The 22,230-nt window shown below is 38.9% G+C and overlaps 1 protein-coding gene across 1 annotated transcript in view; it reads right to left on the bottom strand.

The window, feature by feature from the left end:
• Positions 1 to 20,037, bottom strand: part of rrm1 (ribonucleotide reductase M1 polypeptide) — a 23,965-nt gene extending 3,928 nt beyond the window's left edge. Inside the window, exons 1-16 of the mRNA XM_053649101.1 lie at positions 18,997 to 20,037; positions 17,020 to 17,108; positions 16,137 to 16,314; positions 15,468 to 15,568; positions 11,846 to 11,905; positions 11,694 to 11,733; positions 11,436 to 11,598; positions 8,278 to 8,419; positions 8,081 to 8,164; positions 5,543 to 5,704; positions 4,587 to 4,666; positions 4,170 to 4,371; positions 3,853 to 4,002; positions 2,725 to 2,946; positions 2,536 to 2,612; positions 1,775 to 1,910 (exon numbers count right to left, since the gene is read on the bottom strand). Coding sequence (XP_053505076.1) covers positions 1,775 to 1,910; positions 2,536 to 2,612; positions 2,725 to 2,946; positions 3,853 to 4,002; positions 4,170 to 4,371; positions 4,587 to 4,666; positions 5,543 to 5,704; positions 8,081 to 8,164; positions 8,278 to 8,419; positions 11,436 to 11,598; positions 11,694 to 11,733; positions 11,846 to 11,905; positions 15,468 to 15,568; positions 16,137 to 16,314; positions 17,020 to 17,108; positions 18,997 to 19,015 — 1,905 coding nt within the window. The 5' untranslated portion in view covers positions 19,016 to 20,037. The remainder of the gene's footprint in view (positions 1 to 1,774; positions 1,911 to 2,535; positions 2,613 to 2,724; positions 2,947 to 3,852; positions 4,003 to 4,169; positions 4,372 to 4,586; positions 4,667 to 5,542; positions 5,705 to 8,080; positions 8,165 to 8,277; positions 8,420 to 11,435; positions 11,599 to 11,693; positions 11,734 to 11,845; positions 11,906 to 15,467; positions 15,569 to 16,136; positions 16,315 to 17,019; positions 17,109 to 18,996) is intronic.
• Positions 20,038 to 22,230: the final 2,193 nt, after the last annotated feature.

Consider the following 22,230-nt stretch of genomic DNA (forward strand, 5'->3'; position numbering starts at 1 on the left):
CTGGGCCCAATTTGGACATTTTCACTTAGGGGTGTACTCACTTTTGTTGCAGCGGTTTAGACATTAATGGCTGTGTGTTGAGTTATTTTGAGGGGACAGCAAATTTACACTGTTATACAAGCTGTACACTCACTACTTTATATTGTAGCAAAGTGTCATTTCTTCAGTGTTGTCACATGAAAAATATTTACTAAAATGTGCGGGGTGTACTCACTTTTGTGAGATACTGTATATATTATATACACACAAAATATATATACATATACACACGTATATGCGCATATATACACACATACACATTTATGAATATATATGTGAATGCATATTTATGAACATAGATTCATATATATGCATTTATATACACACGTATATATGCATATACACACATTTATGAATTTATATGTGAATACATACATTTATGAATGTAGATTCATATATATGCATATACATATATATACACACACACACACACACACATATACACACGACTATGTATATACATATGCACACACATACATATACATATATACACACATATATACGCATATATACACACACATTATATATGCATATATATGCATATTTTATATATATATATATATATATATATATATATATATATATATATATATATATATATAAATAAAATATACTCATACTCACCCACCCACCCTCAGGGACACCCACCCAAACACACTCACTGACACTCACCCACCTAAACACACTCACCGACCCAAACAGACTCACCGACACCCACCCACCCAAACACACTCACTCGGCCACCCAAACACACTCACCGACACCCACCCACCCAAACACACTCACCCACCCAAACACACTCACCGACACTCACCAACACCCACCTAAACACACTCAGGGACACCCACCCAAACACACTCAGCGACACCCACCCACCGACACTAACTCACCCACCCAAACACATTCACCGACACTCACCGACACTCACCGACAAAAACACACTCACTCAGCCACCCAAACACACTCACCGACACTCACTCGCCCACTCACCGACACCCACCCACCCAAATAGACTCACTGACACCCACCCACCCACCAACACCCACCCGAACACACACGCACCCACTAACACCCACCCGAACACACTCAGGGACACGCACGCTCTCACCCACCGACACTAACTCACCCACCCACCCACCGACACTAACTCACCGACACTCGCCCACCCAAACACACTCACTGACACCCACCCGCCCAAACACACTCACCGACACTCGTCCACCCAGACACACTCACCGACACCCACCCGCCCAAACACACTCACCGACACTCGCCCGCCCAAACACACTCGCCCACCCAAACACACTCACCCACTCACCAACACGCACCCACACAAACACACTCACCGACACGCACCCACCCAAACACACTCACTCACCCACCGACACTAACTCACCCACTCAAACACTCACGCACTCACCCACCGACTCTAACTCACTCACTCAAACACACTCACACACCCACCGACACTAACTCACCGACACTAACTCACCGACACTCGTCCACCCAAACACACTCACCGACACTCGCCCACCCAAACACACACACCCACATACACTCACCGACACCACCACACACTCACCGACACTCGCCCACCCAAACACACTCACCGACACCCCCACACCCCCACACACTCACCAACACCCCCACACACCGTCTTCCTTGTACACAAGTGTGTAACTGATACAACAAAATGAACTTTATAATTCAAAAACACAGGAGACTTGTGTCTGACCTGAAACTCTCCAGACAGCACGCGTCGTGTGTAGATGTTACTGGTGTAGGGCTCGATGGATTCATTATTGCCCAGAATCTGTGCTGTGGAGGCAGTGGGCATGGGAGCCAAGAGCAGACTGTTGCGTACACCGTGCCTACAAAGCAACAAAAGCAAAGCTGCAGTAAGGCATGTGTACTTTTCATGCATATAGGAATTTTTCTGTAAATGTTCTAAAGGAAGGAAAACATTTGACCTAATTTTGGTCACTGGGCTTGGCCTAAGTCCAGATGTCCTGTACTGTCTAATTACCAGATTTGGAGCATCACTGACTGGCCAAATGCCAACCTCACTGATGGCACAAGAAACCTTTTGAACCACTTTTTTTTTTAGACTGACATTTAACTAGCCAAGAAATGCATTATGTTTAAACATAGCCTAACTACCAAATGAAAAATTGTTTTAAGAAAGTCAATAAGGAGTAGGGTTATTCTTCCTACTCATGATTGTTGAACCTACTTTTCGATTGGGCAATTTAAAAAACAAAACAAAAAAAAACAACAAGAACTAATAGACCAGATACAAAAACTGCTCATCTTGAGCAAATGGTCTACCAACTGGTCCATCAAAAATGTCAACCCAGATTGAGAGCATGTGAGCAAACTGGAAGCAGAAGACCCAGGGGAAAAAAAAAGCGTTGGACAAATAGACCAAGGTCTTACTTGGTATCTTATCGTAAGAAGGAATAAGGTCAAAGAGGAACTACAAATACTAAAGCTTACTTTGCAATCTTCTCCTTCAGGGCCTTCCAATCCCACAAGTCTGTTGGAGTCTTGTCCCACATGTCGTACTGCAGGATCTGAGAAACAAGAACAGGTTCTTTAAGCGCTAACAATCTACACAAGTATAATAAATGATGATTAGGAAGAACTTGAGAGCCTGTAGTGCTGCGCTCTAGTTGGGATACTTACACCCTTGCTAACAGGACAGCCAGCGTAGGTCTCGTACGGGCCATGTTCGGCCGCCAGCTCACAGCTGGCCTCCAGCGCAGCATAGTAGATAGTTTCAAATATTTGTAAGTTGAGCAGTTGAGCTTCATTACTCTCGAAAGGATAACGCATCAGGATAAAGGCGTCGGCCAGCCCTTGCACTCCGATACCGATGGGCCTGTGGCGTTTGTTTGACTTCTCCGCCTATCAAAAAGTATATACACTAGAGATGCACCGGTACAAAATTTCTCAGCCGATACCAATAACTGACTATTCAGTGTGATATTGACCGATAGTTCTGCTTTTTATGCCTTCTTTTAAATTAATAATAATTAATTCCACAATTCTGAAGGAAATGCAAATAAAAACTTTATTCTCTCCATTTCAACAAGTTGTTTCACAGTAACTGGTCTCATAAACAGAAAACACATTACTCTACTTAACATGAACACATTAAATTCTGAGGATTAAATTAAGATTTCTTAACTTATTGAATGTTATTGATTTATATTAACAGAATTAAGTGAGTGAATTCTAAAAAACCTCCTGTTAGGATTCACATTCACTCACCACAAATAAAAGCATTTCTACTTCATCACTGACATCAAACTGGTAATATATAATATAAACTTTTTTATATATTAACATTAACTGGATATAAAATACACTACTCTACAAATATATTTTTCTGTGCAATATATACTGTTAGTCAACTCATCTTCATTTAAATCTTTCAACTGTGTACTGGCCCTTTAATTCAGCACGGGGGGGGGGACTCGCACGCCAAAACTCGCACTTCACTGCTGCTCACTTCCGGTGTAAAATTTTAGCAGTGCAGAGCTTAGAGATTACAAACTGCAGTTTTGTCGTCATTCCACACAAGAGACATCATCTTTACCCACAGCACAATTTTTTTTTTTGATTGACAGGATATAATCGCCCCTGATCATCGGATGTTTAACTATTAAATAGCCTTTATCGGCCAATACATTGGTGCATCTCTAATATATATATATGCATAAAATAATCAAAACCACCATTCAAACATCATAATGACAAACAAAGCTGACAAATCGCTGAAATGAATGAACTAGAAAAATTAAAACTCACCTCTGGCACTGGATAATAATTGATGTCGATGATTTTGTTCAAGTTCCTAACAATGACCTTCGTGACAGACGCCAACTTTTGGAAATCAAATGTTCTCTCGGGTGTTACGTACATGTTCAAAGCGAGAGATGCCAAGTTGCACACGGCTATCTGCAACCAGAAAATCAGGTTTTGTAGAAGGAGAAACTAAATTATAATTTAAAAAAATAATAAATTCATATTTAAAAAAAAAAAAAAAAAAAAAAAAGATACATTCCCAAACGTTAGCACTACTGTGGATGGATACGCCGCAGTATTTGCTAGTACTCTGTCCTCACCTCATCCTTGCTGGTGTACTCCACAATCTCTGTGCACAGATTGCTGCATTTGATGGTACCCAGGTTCTGCTGGTTGCTCTTGCGATTGCAGGCGTCCTTGTATAACATGTACGGAGTGCCGGTCTCCGTCTGAGACTCAATGATGGCGTACCACAGCTGCTGAGCCTTCACGACACGTTTCGCTTTCCCCTCCTGCTCGTACCTGTGACGTAAACAGTTACTTAAAATCAATACGCTTGTAAGCATTTTAAAGATTTAAAAAGTTTCTCTCAGAGCAGAAATGACTAGGCTAGGTGTGGGCACTTGAGAGAACATGAAAACCTTCAGAAAATACTATCTACTTTCAATTAACTGGCAGATAACATCCAGTGGAAACAGTCTTGCAGCTCTAGGAGAGTAATGATTTTTTTTTTAAACCTTGTGTAAAGCTTTTCAAACTCTTCTCCCCAGCATTCATTTAGACCTGGACAGTCATTCGGGCACATAAGAGACCAGTCCTGCAAAAAAAGCACGTGTGTGAATGTGTACACATCCAAAAGAAATGATTAAAATAATTTGTACAACTAACTTCAGCTTTGAAAATCAAAAACCCAAAAACAAATTTAAAAAAACAATAACTGAAGCTATGTGGATGTGCAACTATAATTTACACTAATCTAAGGATGTATTCAAAGAGATGCAATTTAAATTAGGTCTCTACACAGAATAATTAAGCAATATATAAGATCTTTCATGGCACAACATTTCATGTCAGGAATACAGTCTTAATATAAAAACTCCAAAACAAAACACCATGCCCGTTTCCTATTGTAATGCAAATAGGTGGCTACATGTACAACCACTTCCGCATTGAACTTGCCTAGGTTTCCCTAGGTTTGCTATTCGCTTGTAACTGCGACATTTTCAGCTCCTGAAGGTGGTGGATCATACGTCGGATATGTAAGAATACTCGCAAAGTCCCTTCTAGCAAGCTGGCGAAAATGTTGCTCAAACAGTATGCTTCATCACAAATACCATGAAGGTAAGTAAACACCTATTAACAGAAACGAACATCCAAGCTAATGCTAGACTACATGGTTCACCGCAGACTAGCATGTGCTGTTGCTAAGGGGCTGTATTCAATTGAAGACTTTGTAACTTATGATATTTTATAGACACACCGTTAAATTACATTGTCCGATATTCTTTGCCAATTTATCAGGTCAGTACTCGTTTTGATCACTCGTTTTCACCGCATTGTGAAGGAAAAGAAAAAACAAAAAAACCCATTTCGCCCGGAAACATGCCATTTCAAAACTGAAATACGTCACAGCACAGAGTCCAGGTAGCCCATTGCACATTGCTACTGCGCTTAGCTTATGAGCTGCACTTACCCCGTTCGTCTCTACTCTGTTCATGAAGAGATCAGGGATCCAGAGAGCGTAGAACAGGTCCCTGGCTCTCTGCTCTTCTTTACCGGTGTTCTTCTTCAATTCCAGGAAGTCAAAGATGTCAAAGTGCCAGGGTTCCAAGTACATCGCAAAAGCTCCAGGTCTCTGCGTAGAGGTAAAAACCTTCGTCATATCTAACACTCAGAACAGAATAGTGCTGGGAAATATTGCAAAAAAAAAAAAAAATTAATCTTGATAGTTTCAACTTTATGAACGATTCTCAATGACAATTCTTTTTTTTTTTTTTGGTCTTACATAATGCAATTATGAATGAGCATTTTTTCAGTTTTTTTATTTATTAGAAAAATGTGCAGAAATACTAACAGTGACTACGTTTACATGGACAGCAGTAATCTAATTATTGACCTTACTCTGAGTAAGATAATAATGTGATTAAGGTGTTTACGTGAGTCACTTTTAGAATACTCCTGTCATGTTCCCGTGTTACATGTTATAGAACATAATTAGATTAACAGCCCGCGTCATTACATCACCGCGCCACGCCATCCGACGTCCCTCCAGAATTTCACGTATCTACACACAGTTCGTCTTCATTATGGTACCGTATACAATTTTGGGTATTTTTATTTAAATTTTTTTACGAATGCTTTAAGTGCAGTTATTATTTGTCATGCTATACGTGCTAATAGACAACTGCTTGAAGCCGTGGGCTGGGTCCCAAACCGCGTACTTACCGTCTATATAGTAGCCGAGATACATGTAGTTTTCCCCACTACAGGCCTATAGTAGGGAAGAATGCGGTTTGGGACGCAGCCGAACTCTCTTGTTCGCCGTAAAATGTTGAGAACTGCCGTATGTGATCGTGTCCTGTCGCAAAATACGGTGAAAACTTTCACACGACGTTCATAATGTGATTAAGGTGTTTACATGTCTGTAATACACGTCCATAATGCGACTAAAACAGGAGTACTCCACCTGTCTTAATTCAATTAGAGCTTAATTCGAGTATGACCTTAATTAGATTAAGGTAAGTAAAAATTGCTGTTTATATGGTAGTTTCTTAATCAAAGTATGGTCTTAATCGGGTTAAGAGTGGATTATTGTTGTCCATGTAAACGCAGCTACTGCCATCTATAGCAAATACCACAAATGGTTCCTTTAAATAAAGACTATTTATATAAAAAAAAAAGGATATATACATTTTTTTTAAAACAGTGTTTGCACTATTTGCTATAGATCGTGCTATTACTATCTTTGCACAACTTAATGAACACTTCCCGATAGAGTAAATGAGTTTTAGATGTAATCAACAGACTTATTTGTTTGTTAAATTTAAAACACTGACTATACAGTTTGTTTGAGAAGGAAAATATACAACACTCATCTGAGTTTTCTGCCTAGCTTGCTACTAACAAAACACGAAAGCAGGGGTGTCGATTGTCGAATGTGCTGAGGTCAAAAATGATGTCATTTCGACTGGTGAATTACTGTATAGATGTAATGCAGCATATTTTTCATCTGTCTTTTCAAGCCTGTATCAATTCCATATCTCTGAAGTGATATTTTAACCTTTCTTTGCTATGAGCTCAGTCGTCTGCAAAGTGCTACTTGTTTATCTTGGCTTTTCTTTTTCTTTAAATATAAAGAGCACAGTGTAAAGTAAGTGTTGACACGTGTCATTAGACAACCAGTATTTAGACTGTTTACAAACTGGATCTATTTGGTCTTATGCCCAGTTCATTATGGCATATAACTAACCAGCTTGATTAAAGCGGAGCTTTTAATGCATAAGGAAAGTTATAATATTAAAATAAATTAATTAGTTATAAAATAAATTTAAATATTTTAGGTAGACTGATTGTTTATACTGTTGCGTTTGATAAACTGGTACCTTATTTTTCTGTAGAAAGCCTAGGCAAGGTTATAACGCAAACTGAAATATATTTTAACTAAAAACTGAAACGGTCATATTTTGGTGAATTTATTTTTGGGTCCTCGTTTTTGGCCGTTTCAAAAATCCACCAGGTTTCCAAGATTCTAAGAGCTACACATATTTTGAGAAGCAAACATGTAGGTGGAATATTGTCTGTCATTAGCGATCATCCTAGTCCAGCTTATCCCATCAGTAAACTGAAATACAGCATTTATACACTTGTACTCTGGTGCCATTTATATTCTCTAAAATACAGGATGTATCTGCTGTAACAAGCCATACTGTTGACATGGCAGTGGAGAAAGATGTGCTTAAATGCTAATAAAATTTTTTAAAAAGCAGTTGCTTTTATACACAGTGTAGTGCTGCCTGTGTGTTAAGTTATAATGAAATCTTTACATGTAATTTCCTCCTTTGACTTATGGGCAAAGCAGAATCTAAAATTGTATACCATAAGTACTCTGCTACACTAAAATGTACTTCTGATTGTGATGTGTGCAAAAGAGATCGCGATTTCAGGTCAGGGAAGCCTGTAATATTCAGAATAAAAATTCAGTGTTTTTTTTTTTTTTCAGAATTTCTCTCACCTTGTTTCCTCCCTGGTCAACATATCGGGCCGTGTTGTTGTACACTCGGAGCATAGGGACCAGGCCATTAGAATTACCATTTGTCTTAAAAAATAAAATGAAATAATAATTAAAAAAAAGGTTATTTGATGTTACTTTTAATACACTTTTAGTAGACCCAGTCTAAAACTGGCGACTAGTCGTGAAGGCTGACTCACTCCCGCGATGTAGCTGCCAGTGGCTCGAATGCAGCTCACGGCCACGCCAATGCCCCCAGCAGATTTAGAGATGAGCGCACATTGCTTCAGAGTGTCATAGATTCCTTCGATGCTGTCGTCTTTCATAGACAGGAGGAAACAACTGCAAATAAAACACCATGTGATTCCTGTCACTTCTATGAACAGTAATTATGTGCCATTTAATAAGATATTTCTGTAGGACATATGGCAGTGGTATTTAGCCAACATTTGTGAAGTTCCAGCTATTAGTTGTTCTGACTCCCACAAGCAATTCACGTTACCATATTTGACTAGCGCCTTGGACTCTGAACAGACAAGACACCCGTTTTGAACTTGAAGCGGAAAATAAAGGCTTTTCTTTGTCGAACTGGCTTCAAACATTCTGTTTTTGTCATCACTCCACTAATTAGACCAGAGAAGGTAAATCTGTGAAAGCCTGAGAACTCAATGGGCTGCAATCAGTTAAATAAGGTACATAAAATGCACCTAATAGGCTGCAAAAGAGGACGTGCTACAGCAGCCGAAATGCTTCGTGTTTCAAAAACTCCAGTTGCTGAACTATGGCCAATATACATTTCAGGTCTCTGCTACAGTGTTTTCCGAAAGTCCGGGTCAGTCCACAGAAATGGAGGACCGTGGGGGAGGGCCAGTTGACTACCCCTGATAAATGTACTCCAAAATTGTGTTTACTGGTCATTTAGTGCAATAGACTAAATGCTTTCGAGCACCACCGTCATCCCCTACTGCGAGTATATACAGTGAATAAAAAGCTTTTTGGGATTTGGCCTGAACAAATTGTACCTGTGTGAACTTTGAGTTTTGGAAGATGGTGGATTTTTATAAGGGTCTGACAGTCCTTGTCCAAGTTTTATTTGGTTTTAAATAGAAATAAAAATACAAAACATTGTATGTTATTAACTCATTAACATTGACAATTCTAAAAAAAAACCTCCTGTTAGTCTTCACATTCACTCAACACAAACAAAAGCATTTCTACTTCATCACTGAACATCAAACTGGTCATATATAATATAAACTGGTAATATAAACTTATATATTAACATTAACTGGATATGAAATATACAATCTACTAGGGCTGCACAATTAATCGAATATCGATCGCGATTACGATTTTGACTGCCCATGATTAAATGAACACGATCGTATGCGATATTGCCGTTTAAAGTTCGTCTTCCGCTCAGAGAAAACTCTGCTGTTTTCTCCACTCAAATCAAGCGCTTCCTAACTACAGCCAATCACCATAGAGCAGCGCAGGGATGACCTCATTTCGTAGCACCAAAACCCGAAAACGAGTTAGCATTTTAGCGCTCGAGCTGCTAGCTTCGCTTCGGAAATCATGACATTACAGTGTTTGTCGGGGACATTAAACGTCATCACGCCGAACAGGAAAAAACTTTACAGATAAACTCAGGGCTGTACAGTGCGACCATTTCACTTGCATTTACGACTGAAAAGTACTTTGTGCGACTGTGAATAAATATTTATTCGCACCGGTGCGAGTGACCTGTTCAGAGTTGTATGATACAATCGGAATAAAAACTACAGGAAGTCCAAAAAGCATCTACAAAGAGCAACAGTTACTTTCACACTGCTTTTCATCTCCTCAGTCAACCGAACAAGTGTGGAAATACTGCAGAGAAGCCATTATGATGACAAGAAAATATCTAATAGTGTAGCTTTAAATATATTTAAGAGGAGCAGACTTCAAACACTGAACATTGATGTCTATTGTATTTGTTTACAAGGTGGAAAAGGTTAACGGTTGTTTTTTGCATACAGTCTGTAAAATGAACTGAAAATATTAAATTTAGTTTATCAGAGGGTAAATTAATTTGTCATGGCTCACACTATGTTCCTAAATTCTGTCATAATTGACAAGCTCAAGTTTTCTCATGCCTATTTGTGTGTTATATTGTGGCACATTATCGTTACCATCTCTAAAAAAAATAAAACCTAAACTTCAACCGTGCTTCTAAATTTTTGTAATTGTAAAGAAATTATCGTACAGCCCTGAAACTGGTTCTCACAATTCCCCCCAAACACCCTTGGATGAAGATTTATCCACAGAGTAAATCCGTATTATGGAAAATGTTTTTAATCAAGTTTGGAGAAGTTGTCAGAAGCTTGGTGATGGTGACGTTGAAGTCGAGCGACTGTGGTGTAGTTTGTTTATAGCGTACAGATAGCTGTTTATTTCTGGCGATTGTATTTAGGCTTCAAACTTCATAAAAGTTGTGTTCATTTGTGAAAATTATCTTGATGGACAAAACGTGTTAGCGTTGTAAACTTTTGTTGATCACAGAGCTTATTTTTTGCAATAATCCAAAAGTCTATGTGAAAATCCTATTGCGTTTTGTCGAGTGTGATGATAACTTCCGGGTATCAGTACAAAATGACATCACCCCTGCACCACTCTTTTGGGTGATTTGTCTGCGTCTCTCCTCCTGTAAACATTATTCCCTTTTCTGCATACACCGGAATTGTTTTCATTTGGTTGCACATTGTTATATTTGATGCATAGTTTCATTTGGTTGATGGCATTTTTATTTTTACTTATCCTATATTTTGGGTACAATTTTATTTATATTTTGCTTCTATGAGATGATGCACTTTATGAAACAGTCTAATTTCATGCAAAGGTTTGTACATTAGCAGGAATGTAGCACAACATGGAGGTGAAAGCAGCGGTCTGTTTATTTAAATGTGAAAGTGCAATAAAATGTTGTCCCTAAAACAATCGTGATAAATAATCGAGATCTCAATATTGATCAGAATAATCGGGATTATCATTTTAGCCATAATCGTGCAGCCCAACACTCTACAAATATATTTTTCTGTGCAATATATACTTTCTCAATTCATCTTCAACTTAAATCTTTCAACAGTGTACAGGCCCTTTAATTCAGCGTGAGGGCGAGCGGGCAACGGGAAAAATAGCCCTTATCAGCAGATACATCAGTGCATCTCTAATATCTCTGTAAATGCTTCTTATACACAGTACAAGTCTTCAAAAGAGATTTACTACAAAGTGAACAAAGAAAATGGCATACAAGAGCCAAGCTTTAATGAAATGAAATCTGTAACTGCGGCTTTCCCAAACGCTGCGGAGTGAGTACCTGGAAAGCTGAGGCCGGTTGGTGCCTGCGTTGAACAGTGTAGGGGAGGCGTGAGTGAACCACTTCTCAGACAGCAGGTTGTAGGTCTCGATGGCAGCAGCGATATCTTCCTTATGGATGCCGACTGAAACTCTCATCAGCATGTGCTGAGGCCGCTCCGCAACTACACACACACACGTGCACAAAGCGAGTGCTCGTTGATTATCATTTAGAAACAAACAAATCTCTCAAAATCTATCCCATCATATCTACTCTTACCTTTTCCATTGATCTTAAGCAGATATGAACGCTCCAGGGTCTAAAAAAAAATGGGAATGTTGAATTATGATCCAAATAAACAACTTCTATATCAGTTACTGGTCATATAAGCACATTTGAGATCAAATAATTCCATCCAACAATTAGACTACCTTGAAGCCAAAGAAGTTGTAGGAGAAATCCCGGTCGTAGATGATGGCCGAATTAAGGCGCTGTTGTGACAGAAGAGAAGGATGAGTTTAAAACCAAATCACATTAAAAAAAAATTTTAAAAAAGAAAGTCCAGGACAAGTGAGCACATCACTCCTATTTTGGAATCCTTGCACTGGCTCCCTGTCAGCTTTCATGTTGATTTGAAAATCCTTATGCTTACATACAAGGCTTTGCGTGCTTTGGCTGTCCAGTATTTGGCTGAACTTTTAACCTATTACACCCCAAATCGTGATTGCCACGCCTCCAGTTCTGGTCTTTTAACCTTCCCTCAGACTCATTTACATACTATGGGTTACAGGACATTTTCTTCTTATGCACTACCATCTGATCTTAGAGAGGCTCAATCTTTTAGTGCATTTAAATATTCTCTCAAAACTTCTCTCTTTCGGATAGCTTTTACTTGATTTTGTTGTTTTTTAAATTTAATTATTATTATTATTATTATTATTATTATTATTATTGAATGGTATTTTAGAGGGCTGCACAATTAATCGAATATCGATCTCGATTACGATTTTGACTGTCCATGATAACATGATCGACTGCGATATTGACATTTAAAGTTCGTCCTAGGCACATAGAAAACTGAACAAATCAAGCGCTTGCTAAACTTACAGCCAGTCACCATAGAGCGGCGCAAGGATGACCTCATTTTGAATGCCAAAACCCGGAAACGAGTTAGCATTTTAGCGCTCGAGCTGCTAGCTTTGCTTGCGCGAGGGAAAATCATGAGACTAACATGTTGCTAAATGGCACTACAGAGATTGTCGGGGACATTAAACATCACGCCGAACAGGAAAAAACTTTGCAGATAAACTCAGGGCTCTACAGTGCGACCATTTCACTCGCATTTACAACTGAAAAATACTTTGTGCGACTGTGAAAAAATATATATTCGCACCGGTGCGAGTGACCTGTTCGGAGTTGTAGAATACAATTGGAATAAAAATTACAGGAAGTCCAAAATGCATCTACACCGCGCAAAAGTTGCTTTCACACTGCTTTTCATCTCCTCAGTTAACCGAACAAGTGTGTAAATACTGCAGAGAAGCCATTATGATGACGAGTGTAACTCTGTACATCATCTGCTTCAACTTCCTGATCTCACAACCGCCATCTTTTATTGATCACGCAAAATGACCTGAACCTGCAACTGTGACCTGCTTGTGTACACACAGCGGCGTTGGGAAGAGTAAATTAAGAATACTAACGCTACAAGGTGGGTTTAATTCAAACTTCTTTATTAAATAATTCCTCACCAATCATAATCAAGAGCAGCAACTGTTCGGTCTGTAAACATACAGTACATTGCTGCTCTCTCTTCCCCAACTCTAACAAACAGCATATTCACTTTTTTCACATTTAAGCTCAGGGTTGCCAGATATCACCAGAAAAGTCAACTCCAGTTTTCATTTTTAGATTCATGCCCCGAAAAACACAATATTATCAGCAGACATGGCAACACTGTACTGGGGGAACCCAACTAAAAGGAACAACTGAAACAAACAAAAATAAAACTAATAAAATGTAAAGACAGAAAATGTGCCTAGTTATAAATAAATCATTTAATATAAAAATATAGATTATAATAACTTCATAAAATATAAGTAAAATGAGAAAAGAAATGTTTAATTACTATGGGTTGCATTTAATATCAGTTTAACATTAAGCTTATTTTGCTATTTCTTTAGAAGGCTATTAGCCTTCTTTTTCCTAATTTATGGATATTTTTTGTGTTTTAATTACGACTCTTGTTTAAGATACTTAAAAATACATATTTTATTCTTGTTTATTTATCAATTAAACAACAATATTTCTCATTGCTATTATTTTAACTCAATTAACAGTAACCATGAGCAGAGAGCTTACATTTAACTGTTTATGACAGACCTCCTGATTAAAGCTCAAACAAAAAAAGATTGGTATCTGGATCGGTATCGGCTGTAAAAATCCTGATCGGAGCATCCCTAATGAACACCATTAAACTAAAGTGTTGTGCATCTGACAGGTAAATGAACTCACCCAATCACATCCTATATGAGATTATTCAGATATATACACAATATACACAGAGCGGATCGAGAACTGACTCCAGCCCAGAACCATGACAGTGGAAAATGTCTAATAGTGTAGCTTTAAATATATTTAAGAGGAGCAGACTTCAAACACTGAACACTGAGGTTTATTGTATTTGTTTACAAGGTGGAAAAGGTTAACGGTTGTTTTTTTGCATACAGCCTATAAAATTAACTGAAAATATTAAATTTAGTTTATCATAAGTTAAACTAATGTGTCATGGCTCACACTATGTTCCTAAATTCTGTCATAATTGACAAGCTCAAGTTTTCTCATGCCTATTTGTGTGTTATATTGTGGCACATTAACCTTACCATCTCTTTAAAAAACAAAAAACCTTAAACTTCAACCATGCTCCAAAATTGTTGACTGAATCCTAAATTTTTGTAATTAGGAGCACAAGTACTCCTAGAAGCAATTGTTACCGTAGAGCCCTGAAACTGGTTCTGGTTTGCTGTGCACAATCCCCCCCCCCCCCCCCCCCCCCAAAAAAAACCCTTGGATGAAGATTTATCCACAGAGTAAATCCGTATTATGGAAAATGTTTTTAATCAAGTTTGGAGAAGTTGTCAGAAGCTTGGTGATGGTGACGTTGAAGTCGAGCGACTGTGGTGTAGTTTGTTTATAGCGTACAGATAGCTGTTTATTTCTGGCGATTGTATTTAGGCTTCAAACTTCATAAAAGTTGTGTTCATTTGTGAAAATTATCTTGATGGACAAAACGTGTTAGCGTTGTAAACTTTTGTTGATCACAGAGCTTATTTTTTGCAATAATCCAAAAGTCTATGTGAAAATCCTATCGCGTTTTGTCGAGTGTGATGATAACTTCCGGGTATCAGTACAAAATGACATCACCCCTGCACCACTCTTTTGGGTGATTTGTCTGCGTCTCTCCTCCTGTAAACATTATTCCCTTTTCTGCATACACCGGAATTGTTTTCATTTGGTTGCACATTGTTATATTTGATGCATAGTTTCATTTGGTTGATGGCATTTTTATTTTTACTTATCCTATATTTTGGGTACAATTTTATTTATATTTTGCTTCTACAAGATGAACATTAAGGATCAGTCTAATTTGATGCAAAGATTTGTACATTAGCAGGAATGTAGCACAACATGGAGGTGAAAGCAGCGGTCTGTTTATTTAAATGTGAAAGTGCAATAAAAATATGTTGTCCCTAAAATTAATTAATAATCGTGATTAAATAATCATGATCTCAATATTGATCAGAATAATCGTGATTATCATTTTGGCCATAATCGTGCAGCCCTAGCAGTTTACCATTATCTGTTTTTGATAGATGCTTATATACTTTGTTTTATGCCATTCACTTCTTTATATTTTCTTTTCTAAAGGAAAGTGCCTTGAGAGGCCTTTTCAAAAAGGTGCTACATAAAATAAAGTTTATCATCACCATCATCATCATTATTATTATTATTATTATTACTACAACAATAAAAACACTTTATCTGCCTTCTTACATCCTTATTTGCCATGATTAAGTCAAGGGTCTCCTTGGAAATCATAGGTGAGTGTCTTCCATTCAAGGGGTTAATAAAGTTGAAGAGATCCTCCATGACCTCTGCAAAAAAAAAAAAAAAAGGAAAGAAACATTCATTAATTGTAGTTGGGGGAACAACGGAAATTTTATTGTCAAAAACCCTCTGGATATCTAGGGAAATGTGTATAAAGTGCTCCGTGAGCCAGGAATCGTTTTTTTTGAGTTAACACTGAACACCGAGTATGGACTTGCTTGTTTCAGTCTTTCGCTTCTGCACCCACTGGCTGTTACTCGTTAATGTTTCTATTTTAATCACTGTATGTGTGTTCACACTATTAAATCAATTGGTCATTGAAAATATTAAAAGTTAGGTGGAAATCAGAGCAACACTCATGGGTGTCTTAAGAGTGTGTATGTGCATAGCACCTCCTCCAGGTGTTTTAAACTGTCTGATGATGCTGTATAAGCAGCAGTTTGAAAATATATGCTGGTCTCATGCATCTCGGAGGAAGCCTGCGTCAGCCTTCGCCTCGTAAATGGCTGTCTCAGATTTAGGACCACAAACATGTCATCATATTTATATAGCATGTGATCTTAAGACAAATGCAGTGTGCGATGTTTCTGACATTAATCCTACATGATTACTCACCGCTGAAGACCTTCTTGGTCTCCTTGTGCAGGTTGGACACTGCGATGCGGGCTGCCAGGATGGCATAGTCTGGGTGTTTGGTGGTGAGCGTGGCTGCTGTCTCGGCAGCCAGTGTGTCCAGCTCGACAGTGGTCACACCACTGTACAGACCCTGAATCACCTTCATGGTAATCTGAGTCTGGAAACATCAGGACACGGGGTAAGTATCTAGGAAAACTTCAACTCAAGTCATGATAATGGCTAAATCTACTCCATTCTAGGGCTGGATGATAACAAAAAAACAAACAAACAAAAAAAATCATATCACGATACTTGAGGGCATCTCTATGATTCAGATCAAGATATATAATTTAGCTTACATACTGTCTGCTTTTAAACTGAGTTCAACGATACTTTTCTTTAATGCCTACAGAGAAAAAAAATTATTCGGCAAAATCAACAGCATCTATTCAGTACGATTTCATTTAGAATTATTAAAAAAGTAAAATAAATAAAATCGATAAAAAAAAATGCATCACCATGCTAACGATATCTCAGAAAAGTGTTCTGCGTAATCATTTATCACGATATCGATATTACATAGATATATCGCCCAGCCCTACTCTGTTCGACTATATTCTGCTATTCACTCATGAGCACTGATTTTTAAAAATGCAAAAAAAAAAAAAAAAAAAAAAACTCTGCTTACAAAACAAGGCAAATTCTATGTGACATGAGGTCAAATTTCCCAGTTAAATCCAGGCCAGAGACCTCTAAAGCACCAGACATGAGTCTGCTTTTCGCTCCCGATTCTTCCTCACTCCCATTCCGCTTATGTTTTTAAAAAACATGAGGTTAAGCAAGATGAAGTTAATTCATGTGTACAGTCTATCTGCATACAAACCGGATCAACAAAGTCAGCATTGAGTCCGTAGCAGAGCTTCTGGATACGGGAAGTGATCTTATCAAACATAACGCGCTCCTGGCGTCCATCTGTAAAACAGAAAATTTACAATCTGGTGAGACTTCCTGTAATGCAGAACTCGTTTGTGAAATCGAATAAAGCTAACTCAAAATTATGCAGGTTAAGTGTGCTAGTATTTGTATATGTAGATAATGATGCGGACCAATTCGAGCGCAATAGTAATCTTAACGTAAAAGATACATAACACGACACCACAATATGGATTTAATGTTGTTTCAACCCTAAGCCCAGCTTCCTCTAAAAATAAATTCAAAAACGCAGCAATGAAATCTTTATAAAAATAGTGTCTATATTATTCATCACTCTCGGTGTAACTTAATATATTTTAGTAACTCAAACGATCAAATATCTCACTGCAATAAGAGATTGTTGGTTCGCTTAACTCGAACCGTTTTAGGATGGCAGCGCTCCTCGTCACAACACTGATACACGCTCAGAAGTCATGCTTCTCTTGGGTTCTACGGGAGATTCAAATACAATGTGGCTTAATGAGAAGAAGCCTTAAGGCTCATTGGACAACAGGCTGTTGAATTAGAGCCACACCCAGAAGCCGTGTATCTCTGGTAGCTCTGACATTTGTTTGGACAGCGTGCTTTTCATTTGTCCTGTCTGGACGCACGGCTTCTCCTTACGATTGGTAGATCTCTCCACAGGTCGAACCTCCGAACCAACTTCAGTCACTGACGACTCAAACAAACATAGCAGTGAGAATCGGCTGGAGCATGCAGTAGTGGTGTCATTTATCAATATTGTAAGCAAAGTTAGTATATCTTTCGGTTTGATTCATTTACGAAATTTGGTGTTTATAAGTCTAGATAGCTCTCACTTCCTTCTTCGGCTAACAATTTAGCTGCTTTATCGACACACACTTCTGACACAGAAGCTGCAAATGTTGACCTGATTTTAGAGAAGTCTTTTGATGCACACAGTTATGAGAAGAGACTGAAAATTAAACAAGAGGACAATACAACCCCCAAGATTTCAATTGAAAAAGTCAGGGAAGGGGGAGGCAAGCAAGCAAGCAAGCAAGCAAATAAATAAATAAATAAATAAATAAATAGGTCTTTTAGGTATTTTGGTACAGCAAAATAAAATGGGCTGTGTTTATGATGATTAGTCTCAGATTATGTAGAGCCTCTGCCATACAAGTCATACAGAAATAAGTTCTGTCATTTCAACAGTGAGGGGTTAAAAAAGTATTCAGAGCTTTTAATATAATACTTTACAGTAGTAGAAAAAAACAGCAGTGAAGTGAAAACCCTACATTAAAAAATGTCCAAAAACTAGTAAAGTTTTCTTGTAAGTAAGTGAATTGGCTCAATTAATTGGCGCCAATAACACCGACAAAGGAACATAGCATAGGTAGAAGAAACCCCCACCTTTTTTCATTTAAAAAGTATTCCAAATATTTTATCAATAAAGACTACACTGATGTGACATTAATCAGTGCAGTAGTTTACAGAAATGCACTACGAAGTGTTGTTTTCGTAAATTAGAGCTTCGGGCTGCTGTTTGCTATGTAAATGGTGCTGTTCACCATGTTATATAAGTATTCAATGGTAGCCAGGTAAACTATCACTTTATTCAATTTCGGAATATACGAAGAGTATATAATAATCTACAGGGGCTAATAATACAAAAAGAAAAACTATGGGGAAATGATGGTCACCAGTTAGCCAACTAGCATTACTATAACAGCTAACTACACAAAGTTCCCATCATCCTTCAGTGCAGTTCTCTAGTTTTATTCTGGTGCTGGTGGTATCCTGGTGTCTGAAATGTCATCTGTGGTTAATAATTGTGATGATAAATATATTTTTTTGGTTTTGCAGAAAAGCTAGCTGCACTAAACCCGACTAATGCGAGAATTCAATAATAGGTTTTTAAGAAACTCACCTCGCTTAATCACGTGCATATTGATTTATGTATTAAAGCAAAAGAAGTACACAAAACCCTATGTTAATAAAGATATATATATTTTTTTTAATCAGATGGACCAGCTAATAGCAAACCCAGAATGCCTTAAAACGCGCGAGAAGATTTGCACAAAACCCGGGTTCTACTTGACCAATCAGGTTCAAAGATGGTCTCTTCCGGTTCAAAGATGGTCTCTTCCGGTTCAAAGATGGTCTCTTACGGTTCCGATGTCATAGTCTACGTATATGACGTTCTTAAAGATTTTATTATTTTCTAATGTTTTCTTTTTTCGTCCGTGGTTGGGTTTGAGTATTTTATCGTACGCTATGTTAATTATGACTGGATGATGAAGTATAATAATAGATGATATAATAATATCATTGGGGTTCAAGCACCTTCAGCAAATATCGCTCCCCCCCGTGGCCAGTTCTTTAGTGTTAAGTTGAACATCCATCCATCCATCCATCTTCTATACCACTTATCCTTCAGGGTAACAGGGAACCTGGAGCCTATCCCAGGAAGCATCGGGCACAAAGCTGGGTACACCATGGGCAGGGTGTCAATCAATTGCAGGGCACAATCACATACACATTCACACACCGATTCATGCACCCATTCGTGCACCCATTCATACACTATGAACAAATTAGACATGCCAATCAGCCTACCATGCATGGCTTTGGACTGGGGGAGGAAATCCCTGCAGCAGAGGGAGAACATGCAAACTCAGAACACACAGAACCCCCAACCCTGGCGATGTGAGGCGAACGTCCCAGCTGACAAAAAAAGGTCCCCAGGACGTCCCCTAAATGGCCTCTATGAACATCCCCCAAACGTCCATGTGTAGGGTCCCCTTGACGTCCTACAGACGTTCAAGAGGACGTTCACAGGATGTCCAGCGGCCATTCGGGACGCTTAGGGGACTTTCGCTGAAATGTACACATTGTGTAGTATTATGATTTGATATCCTCTGACGTCCTCGGAACGTCCACCAGCGAACGTTATAAACCGGACCAAATGCGGACATAAGTGGACATTTGCAACTTCGCAACATAAGGGGACCTCCCCTGTTTGCTGGGGTGCTATACACTAAGCCACCGTGTGCCCTGTTACCTAGAACAACGAAGATTCTATTAATAAAAAAAAAGCTTAATAAGTATGAAATTGTATAAAATGTTGCTGAAAGCCATTTGGTTGAAGGAAGCAACCGCTATTTTCTTCTAACTACATATCCCCAAACTTTCTAGAACTTCTCATAATGTTGGCCTGAAGATACTTTTCAATTTTCATGTGGATCCATTCAACCAGTCCTCAGTTACAACTGGTTACAACTATTAAATCAAGCTCACCCCACTTGGATCGATTGGCATGTAAAGCTCCCCTCCAGTGACCAATTTGAGTAAGACTGCATCAGATAGTAGTGTTTCCCTACTTGAACCTACCATTCACCATTCATGATAAAAGGTCAGTGTAACCCTGGTAAATGCCTGCTAAAACCTGATTGGTTGACAGCGGCCATGTATTTTAAGTAATCAGGTAATCATCAAAGGTTCATGAAGATCAGAGCGCTGTCTATGGGAAAAAGGAAGTTTGAAGCTGAGAAAAGAGGGAACATCAGTCAGAGGCACAATACATAAATACATAGATGAGCTTCAACGGTAGCCTAGTTAATGTCCATAGGCTGGCCATTAAAGGCTTATGCTGCATTTGACAAGACATCATAACTTGTAACTGGCTGGTATCCTCAATGCCGAGTTTCTCTGAGTTCATCAAGTGACGTCAAATCAACATGGCTGCTCAATAGCACTTATTGAGTGCTATTTTTTGCTGTCAGGTGAGAGAAAAGCAAGGCTGCAAAGGTCAGGGGCCACAGTAATTATCAGGAGCAAGCAATGCTCTATTCCTCCACCCCGCCCTGCGGCCATGTGCTTTTCCGTGGTCCATAACAGTGGTGCTGAAAAGGCACTGCCCATTCAGCACCCGGGCGGCAGTCATGTGAGGAGCGTACGGAGCATATACCAAGCATTTGTTTATGAGTTTATGTGTTATGGTTTTGATCTTGTTCTCACCCTCATTCTCGATTCCTGTTTTGCCTAGTTTGTGCCTGTTTGCCAATCGCCTGACCCATTGCTTGTTTTTTTATCACGCTATTGTCTTGTGATTTGGATTAGTCTGCCTGACTCTCAATAATAAAAGCTCTTATCTGCACTTGCATCCGTCCTAACCTCCATTACGTTTAATTATGTGACAGGCAATTTAGGACTAAAAGCGATGTGATGAGTTGAAATAAGAAGGTGATGTGAAACAGGTGAGGGAATTGTCTAATCATAGTATATAAGGAACCTCCAAAAAGAGCAAGGATGAGTCGAGGCTCGACAATCTGCCAAAAGATGTGTCGGTGAATAATCCAACACTTTGAGAACAACATTCCCCAAAGACAAATCGGTAGGATTTTGAGCATTTCACCTTCTACAGTACACAATATAATTATAAGATTCAAGGAATCTGGTCAAATCTCTGTGTGTAAAGGGCAAGGCCGAAAAACACTTCTGAACGCTTGTGATATCCGATCCCTCAGACATCACTGTCTTAAAAACTGTCATGAGTCTGTAATGGATATCCTGACATGGGCTTGGGAATACTTTGGTAAACCTTCGTCAGTCAACACCATTCGCAGCTGCATCCACAAATGCAAGTTAAGGCTTTACTATGCAAAGCAGAAGCCATAAATAAACACTGTCCAGAAGCGCCGCCGACTTCTCTGGGCTCAGCCTCATCTGAGATGGACAGTAGCACAGTGGAATCGTGTTTTGTGGTCTGACAAGTCAACATTTCAAATAGTTTTTGGACAATACAGCCATCGTGTTCTCTGGGCCAAAGAGGAAAAGGACCGTCCAAGCTGTTATCAGCGTCAGGTCGAAAAGCTAGCATCTGTCATGGTATGGAGGTGTGTCAGTGCACATGGCATGGGTAACTTGCACATCTGTGAGGGCAGCATTAATACAGAAAGATATGTATACATTTTGGAGCAATATGTGCTGCCATCTAGAACAGGACAACGCTAAACCACATTCTGCCCGGATTACAAGCACATGGTTGCGTAAACAGAGAGTACGGGTGCTGCATGGCCTGCCTGCAGTCCTGACCTGTCTCTGATTGAGAATGTGTTGCGCATTATGAAGCACAAAATAAGGCAACGAAGGCTCCATACAG

This window comes from Ictalurus furcatus, chromosome 18 (genome assembly GCF_023375685.1).
Source record: "Ictalurus furcatus strain D&B chromosome 18, Billie_1.0, whole genome shotgun sequence".
Lineage (NCBI taxonomy): Eukaryota > Metazoa > Chordata > Actinopteri > Siluriformes > Ictaluridae > Ictalurus > Ictalurus furcatus.